Source organism: Crassostrea angulata, chromosome 8 (genome assembly GCF_025612915.1).
Source record: "Crassostrea angulata isolate pt1a10 chromosome 8, ASM2561291v2, whole genome shotgun sequence".
NCBI classification, from domain to species: Eukaryota; Metazoa; Mollusca; class Bivalvia; order Ostreida; family Ostreidae; genus Magallana; species Magallana angulata.
The window spans coordinates 15,358,942-15,377,710 of NC_069118.1; the positions used below are offsets into that span (position 1 = coordinate 15,358,942).

The 18,769-nt window shown below is 32.4% G+C and overlaps 1 protein-coding gene across 5 annotated transcripts in view; it reads right to left on the bottom strand.

The window, feature by feature from the left end:
- Nucleotides 1-6,910: 6,910 nt before the first annotated feature.
- Nucleotides 6,911-18,769, bottom strand: part of LOC128158280 (protein kinase C delta type-like) — a 34,611-nt gene continuing 22,752 nt past the window's right edge. For 4 of the 5 annotated variants that reach the window (XM_052821039.1, XM_052821040.1, XM_052821038.1 and 1 more), the window contains 15 exons: nt 18,209-18,269; nt 16,102-16,134; nt 14,642-14,801; nt 14,463-14,494; nt 14,107-14,192; nt 13,532-13,661; nt 13,122-13,261; nt 12,634-12,810; nt 11,926-12,099; nt 11,557-11,648; nt 10,926-10,988; nt 10,478-10,616; nt 9,587-9,775; nt 9,249-9,389; nt 6,911-8,948 (listed from right to left, as the gene is read on the bottom strand). In XM_052821039.1, coding sequence (XP_052676999.1) covers nt 8,802-8,948; nt 9,249-9,389; nt 9,587-9,775; nt 10,478-10,616; nt 10,926-10,988; nt 11,557-11,648; nt 11,926-12,099; nt 12,634-12,810; nt 13,122-13,261; nt 13,532-13,661; nt 14,107-14,192; nt 14,463-14,494; nt 14,642-14,801; nt 16,102-16,134; nt 18,209-18,269 — 1,764 coding nt within the window. In that variant the 3' untranslated portion in view covers nt 6,911-8,801. The remainder of the gene's footprint in view (nt 8,949-9,248; nt 9,390-9,586; nt 9,776-10,477; nt 10,617-10,925; nt 10,989-11,556; nt 11,649-11,925; nt 12,100-12,633; nt 12,811-13,121; nt 13,262-13,531; nt 13,662-14,106; nt 14,193-14,462; nt 14,495-14,641; nt 14,802-16,101; nt 16,135-18,208; nt 18,270-18,769) is intronic. The other variant, XM_052821042.1, reaches the window with a different exon arrangement.

Consider the following 18,769-nt stretch of genomic DNA (forward strand, 5'->3'; position numbering starts at 1 on the left):
TATATATTGTAACTCTGTTTTCACCATATGCTATTTTCTGATATGTTATTATGTACTTGTTTATAAGGAATCAATAAATGGTATTAAAAAAAAAAAAAAAAAAAAAAGTGAAACAAATGGATCAATTATTGGTGTAACTGGTAATGTTTTATCCCTTGATGATCATAAACCAATTACTTTCATTTTTTTTCGATTAAAAATAGTTGCCATAATTTTTATATTATTTACACAGGAACACCATTGTCAGCAGCAATCTTCATGCAATTATTTAAACCGACATTAACATCATTCGTGCTAAAAATTTTCAAATCTTACTCTTTTTCTATTTTAAATGTCTCAACGGCTTACATCGGCATTTTTTTAATTCTTAAACAAATTGTTAATGTTATTTGTTAGCAAGACCAATAGATCAGAATTATGTTTTGTTTTGTGAAGAAAGCTCTGACTTGTTAACCTTTACATAAGTGTTATTTTAGAAAGTTTCATTCAAATCTTTCTTTTTCTGTTTATAAAGATATTTTTAACACAATGAAACAGTTTATCTTCTTTGTCACGAGTCATTTTATGGAAATGTCTTTACAGTACAATTTTTTTTAGCAAAACAATGCATGATTTCTTTTACATAACAAATAACAACAAGCAATCTGAGAGTATTGCATAAGCAATACACGTCCCCTACCGGTTTGTAGAAATTTATTTGATAAACACCGAGCCCGATAACGAACCCGAACATTAAAACATTTGAATATAAAAAATCAATTTTCTCGAAAATATGTCAACCAGACACTACAAAAGCGTAAACTTGATCTGTAGTTTGACATTTTGAAGCTGCTCAGCAAGTTTCATGTCATTCGTCAAACCCATAGAGAAAAAGAACAGTGGAAAACTGAAGTGGGACAGACAGACGGACGAACAGACGGACTGACGGACGCAGAGGAAAGCTATAGTCCCCTCCGGTGAAACCGGTAGGGGACTAATAAGCTCATGTATTTACACTGTTTAAAAAGGACGACCCTCTCTGTTGCAACAAACTATAGACCTGTATCACTGTGTTAAAATTATGGAAAAAATTATAATCAAAGAGTAATGTCTACAACTAGAGCAAAGCTCGTGGCAAAGCCACGAGTAGGTCTTCCGTTGTTGCTGCGGGTTAAAAATATATGTAATATGGTGTCAAACGATTATATGACTAAACTTTCAGTTCTGCTTTTGTTATAAAAACGTGTTGTGATTGAAAGCCTGTATATAAAATGTGTTTTGAACAAGACAGGAAGAAAATGTTTTAGGAAAACTATTTGTCGAACACAGTCTGTGTAATCGTTTCAAAAATTCTATAAAATGTGAGATGTTTAATGGCGAGTTAAATTTTAAAAAGGGTAGCAAGCATTGTTATAAACAGTATGTACTCATGATTCATGTCAGGAATTGCATTTTTTTTTAAAAAAACTAACCCGCCTACAAAACACGTAACCTTTTCTCTAAGATAACTTGTTTATTTAAATCTTTCTAAATTTTTGAAGACTATTTGCAAGTTTAAAATTGTTACGGGCTGACAAAATTTAGTAATTAGTCAAAATTGATGGCATCTTTAAGATTTTCTTCAGGGAAATGTGTGTCGTCTGATATTATTTAATGATACGAGTAGATTTGGACATTCAAAATAATATATAATCAGCTAATAAAAAAGATGAGCGGGAGAATTTATGCGAAGGCGAGCATCTAACTTTTACACCAGATGGTGCTGTTTCATAGAGACACCGCTATGTAATGTGAATTAAATAAACTTATTTACAGAAATGAATATTACTTCTCTCGACGATGTAATAATATGCAAAATCCTTATTTTTATGTCAGTGGGATGACTAATTAAATTAAAAAAAAAACAACTTCAATTGCGCTTGCGTAAATTGGAATTCTGGGAAGGAATTAGACAGTCCGTGTTAGAGAAATTCGAAGAAGTTATGAAACTGGTCAGTTCCAAGATCAAACTGTGCATTGATGTATTAAAAGACTATCATTGGTATCGTCTGTAGCCATGGTCCGGAATCCGTATGTGCAGTCATACATTGTATGTACATCGATACACCTATACCTCCTCACCTACAGCCATACAAATGAGGGTGCAACCTTCATATACACAAGCATATTTATTTAGTATTATAATTCTGGAAACTATTTATCTTGTATTTAATATATTGGGTATTCATTGTTCACATAAAAGCCACCTATATTCCACTGGCTGTAGCTTACCTTGTAAGTAAATTAAGTTGCATTACAACCTCATAATACACAACTTCAATTAAAAGTTGTTTTTTTTAAATCAATTTCCATACAATTAGCAATAAATAAAATTCCCAATAACGCACATCTATCTCACTTAAGTGTAACTTTGAGAAGCGCATATATTTTTGGGAGGCAGATATATCGCTATATTATAGCCTGCAAGTCAAGTGAATTATCATGGTCTTTCAAAGAAATAAGATATCCGTCGACAGTTGAAGTACTTTGATGATTTCTATGGCGATCGACTGCATTGCATAATGTAGTCGTATTTCCCAAGAAAAAAATTGTCTTTGTCTTCAAACTTTTAATTATAATATATCATGAATTATTATGTTCATAACTATAAAAGTTTAGCGTGATCAACAGGTTAATTTATTAGCCACATTCTTAGGTTACGATTTCACATCTTTTATGTGAAGATGATTGACTTAGAATAATAGTCTTATTGTTTATAAAAGCACCCTTCCAGTTGTTACTCAATTACATATGTTCTGAGTTGTGTGCGCTGAAGCGACACAAGATCTTCGGTCGCACGTGGCGATTGAATTAACACAGACTGACCGAATAAACATACGGGTGGGAAAATTAAACACGAGGAGAAAAGAAGTCACCAAAAATGATTTTCGACAGATCTGGATATCTTTTCGCCAATTTAAAAAAATCCAGCGCGAGCACTTGTCAGAGGGGCGGGAGGAGGGGGGACACAGCACTGAGTTCGCTTCCACACTGAAACGAACAACCATGTAGAAAAACTACAGAGTGATTAATATGTGACTGATAGAATCTATTAATCTTAAGTTGTTTAAAACTCATGTGAATATTCTTTTAAATAATCATCAAATGCCTCAATTCAGGACAATTCAGGATTCTTTTATCGTGCTAGCACTTACCGCAAACATGTACATGTAACATGGAACTTTGATTATAATTTGATTTGATTTTTAAACTACCTTGTACGCTATCGTATAATAAAATCAATGCTTAATCAACTGTACAAGTAAAATAAATTTATTTATTTTCGTCTTAAATCTATATAATAGTTGAAAACATAATAAAATATATTATGTCCGTGCAAAATATGAAACATGAACGCGTGATAAGGTACATATAGAAGAACACGAGCCGACCGCAGATCACTTGTCCACTCGCGCTGGATCTCCTCGGCCATGTGCGAGGGATGATCATCATTTAATATTGGGGGGGGGGGGGGGTTAAAATTTTTTAGATATACAAACCAACCATTAATTTATGTCTGACTATGTTTCCGATTTGGAGTAATATCTTTCATTAATATTCAGTTTCACTCAAATGTTTAATTAAATAAATACAAGATGGACAAACTTTTATAATATAAAATTAAAACAGTTCTTGTATTTACGGCTATATAAACTCAAACACGTTCATCTTCATCTAAGTGTGCGAATCCTGTGTATTAGATAACCGCTTACCGCTAGTAGTGCAGCCGTGGCTGATCGGCCGTGGACGAAGGATAGATTACGTAAAGGTACAACGCACAGACACGCACATCTCAGAACCCAGGAAGATTTGAAAAGTTTGCCGTATAATGACCATGTTCTATCAAATAGACGTTCTTTATTTTAAACCTAAAACCCACAATTGATCTATGTCTGATATTGCTTTAGATTGAGAATGACATTACTTTTATTAATTAACTGAACGATTTCTTAATTGACACCCAATCGTTTAGTCCATAAAACTTTTATGTGTAATCAAAACTATAACAATTTTTGAGTTCGCGACTAAATAAACTCATTTGTGAGAGACGCAACTCTCGTGTATTAGATAACCGCTGACCGCTAGGTAGCCCAGCCGCGACCATGGTGACCGATTTTCTCGGCCGCGGGCGAGGAAGCTTGGCCAAATGCCGCGAGTACTGGTCAACACGTATTACTTTTTGCCCGAATATTATGCACTACCCGAACACAAAAACAGTTTTATGAGATCAATAAAGTCACAAACAACATTTTTTGCAGCGACGCCCATATCGAAACATTTACCGTTTGAGAGCTATGAAGCAAAGACTTTAAAGGGATCTAGACCCCTCATTTTAGGGGCTAGCCCCTTTTTTATGGTATCAAATGAAAGCTCTTGATATTCTGCACAACTTTTATTCTATATGTGTCTAGAAAAAATTTACAACTAAAAAGTTATTGAGCAAAGATATAAGCAAAATTTAACATTTTTTGAAACATAAATTTCGATGTAATTTTTTAAGCAGTATACGTGTGTTAATCAAACATGTAAAACTAGGAGGACAACGTTCAAGATGTCTACATTAAAGATTTGTAAATTAAAACTACTTGCTACGGATCTACTCGGAGCCTTTGCAGGTACACGAGACCCACTAAAAAAATATTCAAAGGGGAATAACTCAAAACCGGAAGTAGCGATTTCACCATATTTTTTGCTATAGTAAGCTATTGTCATTTACAATAAACCCTGAAAATTTGAATAAAATCTGATGACAAACAAGCGAGATATTACAGTTTAAAGAAACGTCTAGAAGAAAAAGAAGAAGAAAAATAATAATGAAGAATTTCCAACAGAATCAGTACAAGGTCTTCCGTTGGAAACGGAAGACCTTAATTATTTTTAACCATTACTATTACTTCATAATCTTTCATTTTATAAATAATCAAGCTGGGTTTTTGGCCTGGCCATTCACTTTTATATCAGTTACTAGAAATATATCACAGTTTTGTTAAAGCTATAGATGAAAGGAAATTTTGTTGTATGGTTTTTTTTGTGATTTGTCAAACACTTTTGACAGAGTGTGGCATAGAGGTCTACTTTTAAATTACAAACATATGGTATATGTGGCAATATTTTTAATTGGTTTGAAAGCTATGAAATCGTAAACAAAGAGTTATGTATAAGGATATATTATCCTCCTGTCGAGGATTCAATGCTGGTGTACCACAGAGCTCAGTTTTTGGCCCTCTTCTATTTTTGATTTATGTTAACGATGTGTCAGAAAATATGCTTTCACTGTGTAGACTTTGCGCTGATGATGATTCTTTACAATCTTCTTCATACAATGTTGCTAATATTGAATATGTCCTGAATCATGATCTAAAAGTTTTAGAAAACTGGTCATCCAATTGGCTGTTCAAATTTAATCCATCCAAAACAAAAGCGATATTTTTCACACTCAAAACAAATTTTTACTTTCCAAAACTTTAAAATAGTCGATTAGAATATGTTTCATCACACAAAAACTTGGGCTTACTTTTTTGTCAGAACCTTTGCTGGTCTGAGTATATCGATAATATTGTTAAAAATGCATTTCAAAGATCAGGTCTATGGAAAAAGCTCATATTTAGCATAGGTAGAAATACTTTATCAAAAATGTACATTACTTTTATTCGACCTTTTAATTGAATACTGCTCGGTTGTCTGGGATGGTTGTTCTTTTCAAGATGTCGAAAAATTAGACAAAAGTTCAATTCTATACAGCAAAAATCATCACTGGCTTGCCCATATTATCTTCCAGAGAGTCCTTTTATTTAGAAACAGGTTGGATTCCTCTCTCAGAACAAAAATTAGCAAAATTGAGCACAATGTATAAAATTCATACAATTTGGTACCGGACTATTTAAAAAAAAACATTTTTCCTTCTGCCAGGACTTTAGAATCTAATTACAATACACGCAATCGAGAAGACAATACTATTGAAAAATGTAGACAATATATTTCAAGAAATCGTTTGTTCCTGACACGATCAATAAATGAAATACATTAAGTTTCATCACCAGAAATGTGCCTCGCTTACAAGTTTAAAAGCAGTACTCAATTAAACCAAACTAAACCTCCGTCCTATTTTTGCTTCGGAAAGAGACGACTTAACATTAAATCTATACACATAAAACTTAGTCATAACTGTATCTTAAACTTCGACCTTTTCAGAAGAAATATTATGGAAAGCCCTAATTGCCAATGTGGATTACCAGAAAATTCTTATCATTTGTTTTTTGGATGTAAGAAATATACCAATGCACGAAATGAACTGTTTTCAAACCGTTTAAATTTAAATCAAATTAACATTATTAACTGACATTTATTTTTGTGGGGAGATGAATCTCCGACTGTCAATTTCAACCAACGTACTTTTTCCGCTGTTCAAAGATTTATCAGAGATTGTGGTAGATTCTCGTAATTTCAGTATTATTACCTAGACCAAATTCAAACAGAACTGTTTATAAATACATGTACGTTTGTTCAATAATTTAACCACTTTAGTAATATCCGTTTCTATGTGCCTTCCATTAAAAAACTACTACACAGTTGTTTATTGTTATACTTACTTATATATATATATTGTTATTGTTAAGAACCTCGTAAGTTGTTGCTACATTTGTATAATTATGTTTATGTAATAAAATATGTTCAAACCATAAGCTCTGTATCTCGCTTGCAACTGATTTCTGACATTCAAATTTTCGAAAATTATTGGAAATGCCACATTAATGATGATTGTTCTAGACATGCAAAAGCTATATAAAAAATTGATATTATTTGAGCTAAAATTATGTCTATGTCCCTTTGAACTGTTTTACGCATTTGACAGATAAAAACAAGACATAAAATTTTAATAAGGTACAAATAATAGATTTAACATGAATTTTATTTTTAGTCCTGATGAAACATTAGTCGATACATGTATAAATGTAAAAGAGTTACGTATACATAATTACACTACATTGCTGACACTATGTACCAGATAGGGGGAAATACTTGTTCTTACCAATTGTACTGAAGCAAAACATAATACACGTTTGCAAACACAGCAGCATACAATGTCCACACATATTTGCTAACACTTTATCTGAAGTATGCTGGGCAAATTGGGTAATTGATTCAATATATGCTTGTTGACTGCCATTAGTATGTGTCTTGCAGATAATACCTGTGCTTTTGATAAAAAAATCATCATTCCTGAGTAAAAACTGGAAACAAGTACTTCTGTTTTAAAAAATGAAGACTGGGAGAGAATAAATGACCCAATCCTAAATTTTTTACAATTGTTCATGTCTGTTTAACAATGCTGCTATCTAACATTCACGCCATCCATTTAACATTTACAATTCATTTATTTGCCTATGATTCTATGTTACTCATTCTGTTAATGCAAGCTTTTCTGTGAATGCAAGTGAAATGTGTCTTAGCAGACCTCCAACATTAATCATCTTATAACTCCTGTGAAATATATATGTTCAGAACATTGCAAACTTATAATAATATGTAATGTGTAGTGCATAAGATTTGTCTCTTTACTCGAATTTTACCATAAATTGGCCCAGTTTATAAAACTTTTATTTACATTAATTAACACAGAGGTGTTGATAGTAAAACATACCAGTCAAATATTTGTGAATGTTGAGAATGTGATAATAAAAAAAAAAAAAAGTTTCAAGATGTAATCTATTATGGGAACAACTACAATGTGTTCAAGGAATAAAGACACAAATATTAAATATACTCTAAAAATAAGTACACTTCTAGAGTGTATAACAAATCCATGAAGAAGAGAGCATCTTCCAAGTCCAACATATACAAGAGCTTAACATTTTCTATTTGTCTGGCCCATGTCATTGCAAAAGTTAAAACAAGTCTAGCTTTCTTTGGGTAGAGAAAATAAACCTACATGGATTTCATTTATGAAAAAATAGAGAATACAACTGCTATTATTATTATGCAGTCAATGCAAAACACTCTCATATTATTAACACTCTATTATACATCATTTTGTTGTGATATCAAACCATTGACAAGCAATTAGCATTTAACACTTTTCAAGTATAATTTATCAACTATCAAATCATGATTGTTTTCTGGTAGCTACATAGAATAAACGTTTGGTTTTCAACTCAGATTGGAACATCTCTTTTAAAGGTTATACAAACTGCTTTTAATAAAAAGGGGGTAAGCAAATGACAAACATACACACAGAAATAACTTTGGATAAACCACAAAAGGCACAATCACATTTTGTAGAAAAATGTAAATACAAAGTAAGAAAAAAATTGTTTGGTCGTTTATCTAAGCTACAAGTTAAAAATAGGAAGATAATCTGCTTGTGAGTTGGAATATCCACAAATTAAACTATTAAATACATATATTTCCTTGTGTATTATATTTTTCAATGAATTCGAAACTCGATTCACACCTATAAAGAAGACAAAATATGAAAATGAATTCCAATCCTTCACTACTAATTGACAGTAGAGAATGTGAATCATCATATCTAACACCAAGCCATTAACGTAATGCTGTACAGCTTGTCCATCAGTCAGTTTTTGAGATGGCCCCGTATACAAAATCCTCAGTTTCCATAGGTCCTGACACAGATTCTGCACAAAACAACACAGTCCGTAATACACAGTAGAATAGAAGAGACATATATTCTATTAGGATCACAGATGGCCACCATTGGAGACCAGGGATTGACGGCTGAACGTTTCCCGGAGATTTCCCGAGCGGATTCGGGATTTCTGATCTTAGTGTTCTGCCTCGGTGCTGGTGAAGGAGAAGCCATTGAAGACTTTTTGATTCATTGTCTTGAGAAGTTCTTTGTCTGGTGGAGTGAGCTGGACCTTCTCCATTGTGAAGTCTTTGTCAAAGTTTGATATGTCATGATCAGATTTCTGCAACAGAAAAGCATACAAAAAATCAGTTACCATAGCATTCAGCATGTATACGGAGATTTAGAAGCCAAAATTCTATTCTCAAAACTGTTTAAATATTTTATCTGTATTTGTTTTTGTTTACATTATATGATTAGATTATATAGTTATACAACAATTTAGAATTTAAAAAATTCTCAGAATTTTGTGCAATGCTTTCATTTTGCAAACTTACTTCATGACAGTTAAACAAGTTGCAATCAAGTTTTACCCATAAAGATGAAAATGAAAAAAAAATATCTTTAAATCAAGGCTGCTTACAATTTTTGGTTTGAATGGCGGGTCCATCTGTTTTAGCTCCAGTCTGTCCCAATCAATGTTTTTGTAGAATGCCTGCGATCTGATTGGTCCAGCCGAGCAATCGGGCATGCCAAGCCTCTCTTTGGGATTTCGTATAAATAACTGTATAAAAGAATGCACATTCTTCAAAAACAAATTATAACTATCATACAAATTCTTACAATAACAAAAAAAATTTCTAGCGCCGATGAAAAAAAAAACAGATTACAGATGGAAATTAATCAGTTTTTGCAACTTTTTGCCATAATTAGTAGAGAAACATTTCAAATTATAATATGAATGTTTCTTGAGATACGAACCAAACTAAGCATTGATGCTGCCTCCTTGGAAAGCCACCTAGGGTAGTGAGGGGTGTCATTCATAATGGAATGAAATAAGTCGTCTTCGTCATCTCCATGGAAAGGTGACTGGCCAATCATCATCTCGTACAGCAGAACACCGTACGACCACCAATCAACTGACTGGTTGTACTTCCAACCTTTCAGAATCTGTGAAACAAAACTCAAGGATAAAGATGTGAATATTTTCAACTAAAAAATCTACAATAAATTGGTACACAACAAAAGGGAGAAAACTCTTTGTCTGAGCCATTCTATCTCCTGTTTTCCATAAAACAAAGATAAATTCGACAAAATGTGAACATATTTATATATAATATTTTTAAAGCTGCTTGGTCCAATTTTTTGGCTAGTACAGTACAAAACAATTTTCCATACAAACAAATTATCCAAGAGAGTTATAGACTTTCACCTACTTACACCAGATCAATCTCCTTTCACAGATAGAAAAATGCAATTAATGGAAATAAAAATTAGTTTCTGTATGGGAACACAAAAAAACCAGCACAAATATTAATGCATCATGGGCACGATTAGTAAGGTGTAAACATTTGGTTTCGCCCCCCCACACCCCCCCCCCATTAATGGGATTTTTTCAACCCACATATTATGCATCCATTGTAAACAAAACCAACTTTAGGAAGATAAGTGAAAAAAATGAATAAAGGATTACTTTTATATGCCCATATTAAGCAAAACCATTATTAAAATCATCCCTTGAAATTATGAAATTAGGACCAAGATGTTACAAACAAACATCTTCTTCCATTTTCTTGACAACACAGGATGAAACACAACTATTCATTGTACACGTAACTAATTCTACAGTTTTATTTCAACATCATTCCTTACCTCTGGAGCGATGTAGTCTGGAGTTCCACAAAATGTGGTGGCTTTCCTCTCATCAAATACATTCAGTTTACACATGCCAAAATCTGCTATCTTTACGTGTCCCTCTCGGTCCAGCAACACATTGTCTAGTTTTAGATCTCTGCAAAGTAAAACACCATTATTTGTGACTTTAATATCATCATGAAATAGAGAGACCATGCTCTCAATTGGCACCTACTTTTTTTTCAGGGTAAGAAAATCAAACTGATTGAAGTTGAAGAAGCTTTTGTTGCAATTAAGGTTTTTTACAGAGATATGTGTGTCTGTATTTAAATTTACAAGATGGATTCATAAAAATTAGTTGTAAATTCTTTCAACAAATTGCAATACAAAAAACAGACTACATTCTTAGGGTGCTAATTACACTTTGGAATTAATCTGACTGTAGACTGAAGAACCTAAATCTTACCTATAAACAATTCCTCTTGAATGTAAAAATTGCAATCCTAACAAAATTTCTGCACCATAAAATCTGAAAAGAGAATTCAATTGTTACATTAATTTTCAAGTTTATCCAATTTTCAGGCATACATACATTTAATTAATCATATTATCAATCAGTCTTGGCCTATCAAAATTAAAGGTCGATACAACTTTAGGCAAAATTTCTTGAACAGTATTAAAAACTGATATATTCTGTAAGAAGTATCATACATCAAAAATTGTGCTTTTAACTAAGAAAACCAGTCTCTACTTGTTTAAGATGAAAACGATTATCTAATCTATGCCAGGGTCTACATGTACTGTGGAATCATCGTTCTTGGGGGACCAATGGACCAATGTTTGTGGCTTTCGTGGGTAACCCTTGCCCACGAATTCACATCCCCACGAACCTATATACAATCATTTGTTTAATATTTATCAAAATGGTCTGCTTGCACTACAAACAAAATGACGTGCCCACGAACCAGGAAAATTTTGGCTACCCAAACAATGAACACCACAAATAAAAATGATTCCACAGTATTAGATGAGTATATGATTATCTCATCTAAGCCAGGCTTTGCATGTATAAGATGAGAATGAATACAACAACTTACTGAGCCCTTGCCATGTCGAATTTCCCGGAGAGCTGTATATGGAACATCAGATCTCCACCATTCAGGTACTCCATCACAAAAAACAGGTGGCTCTGAAAATATCCATATCTCGTTTAAATGAAACATGATCGAATTCTTTTAAGTAGATGAGAATTAACACATTAACGCTGAAAAAGCCACTATCTGTTGTACCTAACAAATTATTAAGAGAACCAATTCTTTCTTAACTTAAATTATTTCCGAAAGGGATTTTTATATTTAGTTTACATCTTATTATCTCTTTGACTCTGAAATATAACTTTAATACATGAAGCTCCCCTCCTTACCGTTTACCCCCCAATAATAATTGTTGTTCTAGTCTCTACTTACTGGTGTGGTGAAAGTACTGTGTAGATGAGTTAAATAGGGGTGCTGACAGCCCAGGGCCAGGACTTGTTTCTCTATCATTGTACACTCTACGTCATCGTCCTCTAACACTACGTCCTTCTTGAGAACCTTGATAGCATAGTATCGCCCTCGTCCCTTAAGCTCTGCTAGCATGACCTTTAAGAAAGGTAAAGCAAATTATCAACATGTCTTCAAAATTAACTGACATGACCTGAGCTGCGATATTTTTTCAGTGATTTCTCTTTTGAATACAAATCGAGATTAATAATATTTCATGTCCATAATTCATTACAAAATATCAAAATCTAAATGCAATTAACAAAATCCATTACAATAATCATATTTATAAATACTGAATACAGGGTTTTTTTCGCCCCATTTTCACTTGCAAACAATTTCTCCCCTTTTTGAATTTGCCCAAACCAAGTTGTGTTTGAAAGATAATATTTGAGACTTTGGAGTTTGCCCTGTCTTAAATTTGCCCGCTGACAAAGGCAAAAGGGGCGAAAATGAAATGGGGGCAAATAATTTTTCATATAAAGTATATAAGTGTGAAATTTATAAACAACATCAATACATGAATAATTCCTTAGAAAAATTGTTAAAAACTGCTTTAATAAAAAATATAATCAACAGTAATGAATTTTACAAATTTCAACCCCTCAAAAAATAAACCATTGCCCATTATACCTTTCCAAAACTTCCTTTGCCCAAAACTTTGTGGAAAGAGAAATCGTTGGGTGTGAATTTTCGTCGAGGGACAGCAGGGGGTTTGCTTCCTGGGGGCTCCAGAGGGGGGCCATTTTTTTCCCAGATCTGTTCATATCCCTGGCCTTCATCATCTGAGCTACTCTCTTCTTGGCTATTCTGTAACATATAAATCAAATGCAATTGATTCTATCATGCTTTCATTAAACAAGGCATCACTTGAGTCCATGGGATTTATATCCCTTAGACTGCTTATAGTGTTAAAAGCTGTGAAAAGTATAAAAATCCCATGAGTTCTGTCTCACTTCATTCACAAAATCATATTCTGTATACATGCATGTTATCAAATTAGCAAAAACATAAAAGCTATTATGATATGTACAAAAAAATTGAGAAATACTTCAAAAGATCTAAATGATTGCACTAATACAATCTTCCTCTATTATTTTGACAAGACAGCCGTTATTTACCGTAGTTGTGCCTTGTTTTCGTTGACTGACAGATGGCGCCTTCCTGACCTCACTCAGAACCTCCGCCAACATCTTTTGATTGACACCACATAAATTGGGCATGAATTTCTCACATTTCTTGTGGCAGTTTGTACCACATACTGCAAACAAATATTAATTTTTCTCAAGATATATATTTACTGAACTTTCAGAAAAAAATAAATTTAATTAAAATTTTACTGATTTTTAAATCTATAACAAATTTAACTTTCAAATGAATTTTTAAAAATCATTATCATATTGTGCAAGCTTTAAAGTTATCCTTAAGTCTAAAATTTAATGAATGACTATGAAGGTTTCATTTGAAGAGAAATCCTTTGATAATTGCCTCCCTTTGATTGAAGGATACAGTCCTACGATTTTTGCCGTACCTTCACACTTGAGTCCCTGTCTGAACAAACCGTACAGCAGAGTGCCACAGTGATCACAGAAGGTCGGCGACATGTAGTTATTGACCTTGAACCTGTGCGGAACGTTAATATTGAATCTCTCCGACATCATCTGAAACATCAAAATATTTCTTTTAAACTCCATCTATATAAATATTGTGTACAGTAGATTCCTTATTTATCACAAGGAATTAATAGTTGTGTAAAAATGCGAGAAGCATAAATCAGGGATTTACAGTATCAGATTCATAAACTAAATGAGTATCAAATGTTCAGTATATTTCTTATTTTGAAAAGCAGACTGTGTGAGTGAGGTAAAACAGATCTTTCACAAATCATTTCATAATTATGTATCTATTTATTTTTTAATATTACTATATTTGGTTTTCTGCACTATATTCTTAAATATGACCAGTCTAATGTTGAAAACCTTGTCAATTAAACCTCACAGCTTGGATTTTATAAGCAACCTTTACAGTTTGTCAATTTCTAGATCAAGCAAAACAAATTCATCAGAATGACTAAGGAATCTTTGTTAGAGGTGGAGTGAGCCTGACCTTGGTCTCCCTGCTGTCTTTGGCACTGCCCGGGCACTGGCCCAGGATCTTCTCATGACACTTCTTGTGGACAGCACAGTTACAAACTACATCATCACAATAATAAAGAACTTGTGTTATTTTTCATAACTTTTTTAATAATATCATATGACATCCAGGAAAAATTATTTATTACCTAGCATTTACACTAGACTTAAAATGAAGGAACACAAAGAAAAAAATGTGAAGTGTTTTTTTCATTAAATTCAGAAGAATGTGTTTTCTACTTTGCTGGACAGATATTGTTTAACAATATGATATTTTATCCTCTGCTTGATAAATTGAAACATTTTTTCTCTGTTGCAAAAAGAACCTACCTTTACATTGATAGCCCTGTTTGTTGAGCCCCCTGGCAAAAATAAAATTCAAAATATCATAAATCAAAAGCTTTCAAACTTTAAAATAATGAAACAAAATATCAAGTAATGATTCAACAGATATTGATATACTGAAATTTTTGTTATCCTTCCTATAAATCATGTGTTATGTAAATTACCATAGAAACTCATTGCAGAAAGAACAGTAAGTTGGCTGTCGGAAAAATTTGGCGATGAACTGGTGACCCTTGACCTCATGAACTTTCTGTTGTTTGATGGCACCCCTGCGTCGAGTGATCCCTCCTCCCCCCTTGTCTGGGTCTGTCTGTGGAATTTGTTCTGCAAGAGACATTCAGAAAATAATATAGAGGTGTTTACATGATCTAGCTAATAGCAGTTGATACAATTAATGAAACATTTTGCACAAGTTCTGTTTTGTATGGCCGCAACGTTCCACTTTGATCCTTCAAACTGGCTTGCAGGATCCTCCAAAAGTTACATAACACTAACCCTGGCACAGTGGAATTTAGTTTTTAGTACATGCACTGACGTTTGCTGTCAGATATATTGATTTATGGTACATATGCCCTGTTTAAAAACATCTAGATATACATTCATCACACTCACACTTCAATTTTGCTGCATTTTTTTTATTTGCAAAGATACAAACTTTATGTTCAAAATCAATTCAATTCAGTATCCATACAAGTACAACATAATTCATTTAAGGCAAAGAAGTTAGAAAGCCCCTGTTTAACAATTAATAACATTCATATATCATGATATGGTACATCATTTTGTACAGGAAGTGATTGATTCACGCGTAGCAGGGAGCAAGAAACGGGAAGGGAGGATGGGTGTACTAAAAAAGGATAATGCATCCATCTGATAGCAAATAAACTTTAAACAAGAACAATGCATGGGGTACAATAAAATAATGGATCTATAAGATTGCATATATAAGCTATAAACAAAACAAGTGGATAGGGTATCGTAATACAGGGAAATAGTAACTCAGGATGTCCTCTCGGTTTAACTATCTCCTATTGCAATTGTACAGCGATCTACATGTATTAATTTTAAGCACTTACTTCATTTTTTAAGTGATCATAATTGAAAAAACATTCACATTAACTGCATTTCATATCTTGGTATACGATATTCATAACTGCATGTTTTTGTATAGATGTGATTATTATTAACATTTACATACAATTGATAATATGAAATACACATGATGCATACCACACACCTTTAAAAAAAGCATTCATTTCAACTTTTTCCAAGAACAGTTAGTGCACAAACAAACAAACAAAAATAAATAAACATTAAAATAAATCAATAAATAAAAATGAAATACTAAAAAAAAAAATTTTAAAAACACACAATGATAAAAACTTTATATGAAAAAAATGTATTAAAATCTCATGGAAAGATGTCTATTGATGTTCAGTCAGTTATATGAACAAACACATGCAGTATGTGACATGATCAGGTAAAAACAATGATTGAGATATTGATGTGAAGCAATGACCTGGTAGCAATAGGATATACACTACAAGCACGGGCAACCACACACTGAGATCTATATTACAGAATCTATCACATTACAAGTCATGGAAGCAAACTGATGCATTACCTTTGGACTTGACAGAGGGTCCGGGAGCTACCTCTAAAAACAACAAGACAATCTCAATAACAACAGATACATGCTTTTGTCATGCACACTCAACTTGAACTTTCCCTAAAGAGAAAATCCAACAAAACTGGGTTTGAACCTTACCATAATTTCTGGCATTTGTATTTTTATGGCATTAGGATTTTTCCCATTGACAGTATTAGCACCCACTCCCCTTTCCATAGAATAAATTGATTGACATATTTATTACAATATTACATTATAATAAGATATCAAACTTTTTTTTACATGAAGAATTGTTCAGCCACATATTTGTATTTCTATTTTAAAGGGAAGTACTTACATATGAAAGCAAGTATTTCTTTTACAGATGATTCAATGACAAAATGACATAATTTAACAAATATAGATATCCTCCTTCATCAATTTTCTAGACACCCAGGATGCATATTAGGAATAATATATGGCTTATTTACTTCAATACAGACACATTTTATTGAAAAAACCATGTTGGGCCAAAAAAAATTAATGACTTGTTTCTAAGGCATCGCCACATCAGAAAAATCAACGCCGTATCAAACTTTTTTATTGTTGTTTTTTTTCTTCAGATTTTTATACACGTAGCTTATCATTATTGGTTTTCTCCATTGTAAACAAACGATTAGGTGACTCAGAATAAATGCTAGTCTCTGTCAATGGAAACGTGACAGAAACATCTACCAAATAAATGTCTGTTATCTTTAAAAATTGAAGCTTTTATGATATTGCCTAGAAGCAGAAAAAAGGACAAGTGTATTCTTTGGAAATTTTATGATGGCAAATTTGTAAAGTTGGACTTTGCAGTTTTTTACTTTCCGTATTTTTTTGTCTTGTCTCCCAGACACTAAAGATCGATAAGAAAACACCCCATGCTCAATTTGACTAATGTTTCATCAGGCAAATTCACTTGTGTAATATGCCATTAGAAATCCCATATTTTAGTTCAGACTTGTGTTATTACTGTGGAAGAGAAGATGAGCTGCAGAATGAAACAGAGGCATATACCATTTGTCATGTTTGTTCTAAAATCTGCAAAAACTCTTTCTTTGAAAAGGAAACACTGTTTAACTAAAAAGAACAAAAAATAATATTTAACCTTTGCCAATGTATCAGTTAAATGAATATCTGCTGATGAGTACACAAATAAGTACATGTAACTAAAAGATTGGTTGTAAATTTGAGTCATTAATAAATACCTGCTGCCCTCATCAACATTTCAAAAACTTGGCGTGAGAAACTATATATAATGATTAATTTTTTAGTCATTAATCAAATTATTGATTTTCTTACGTTAATAATGCCATTAGCCATTCATGTTTAAATTTTAGATTTAAATTGTCAAGCAGTCACAGCTGTATGATTGAATAACAGGCTACTATATGTGCCAACATATTATTTGCACTACGTATAGGCATGGAAGTCTTTTTCACATGAAGACAACTCATTCTCTCTCTTCCCTACATCTTCATATTCAAAATCTTATTAATTTTTCAAAAATAATTCATAAAACTTCAAAAATTACTTTTTTATAATCATAAAAATAATCATTCATTATTATATTTCTTTATAGTTTTGCTTTTTGCTTAAATTATATGTGTAGATTTGCAAAAAACCATAATATTCATTTTGGAATATATTAAGTACATTACATGTACATAAAGAACAAAAACATCGTATGTTGTTTCAAACAAATGCTTGAATACATACTCTTTTAAGGGATTAATTCATAACAGCATAATTAAAAATTTCATGAAATCATTACAAATCATTAAATGGGTAGACTAAAATGCTTTGACTGGAGTGTATATTTTTTATATTAAAAGTGAATTAATCTAACTACATTTTAATTAGAACTGGGAAAGAAAACAGATTCTTGCATGCAAAAGTCACTTGAAATCTGATGAATATCATAATCTTAATATATTTTTACTTATAGATACATACATTAACACATGAATATTATGTAAAGACGAACAAAAAAATGGTACAAGATGCAAACACATCACATGAATTTTTCATGCCTTTAGAGATTATGACATTTAATGTTAACACGTCTCTGGGACATTACCTTCGTTTTCGGAGAAAAATCGAATCTGTATCTGCAGTCTCCCAGATGGCTTCAAATCCAGCTGAAATCGAAATCAATATATCAATGTGAAAGATGAATAAAAATTTTCTATGTCAGCAAAAGCATGAAATTAATAATTAAAACATATTGTTTATTGGGGGTTAAAAATCATTAATCAAACTGAAATAGATTTAATTGGAAATAAAAGCATGAATTCAATATTCAATTAACAAGTTAACACATTTGGAGCAATGAAATTTTGTTTGCATTTTTTGAAAAATGCAGAATAAAAAATGTAAACAAGATCATGATAAAACCAACAACAAATGAGAAAGAAAAATGTGAGAAACCCTGACTCATGATCTGAAGACTGTAATAAACCTCTCTCTCTAGGATGAGAGAAAAAAAACCATAGGATGAAGACTAATAATCTCGGGCTGTAAAGTGAAGGGAGCATCAATTGTGAACAAAATGCCAGATCTCCTGAGATACACTTTACATCAGACCCCAACAACGTCAAAAGGTTGGAACAGGGTGTTTGACATATGGAAAATCAATCCT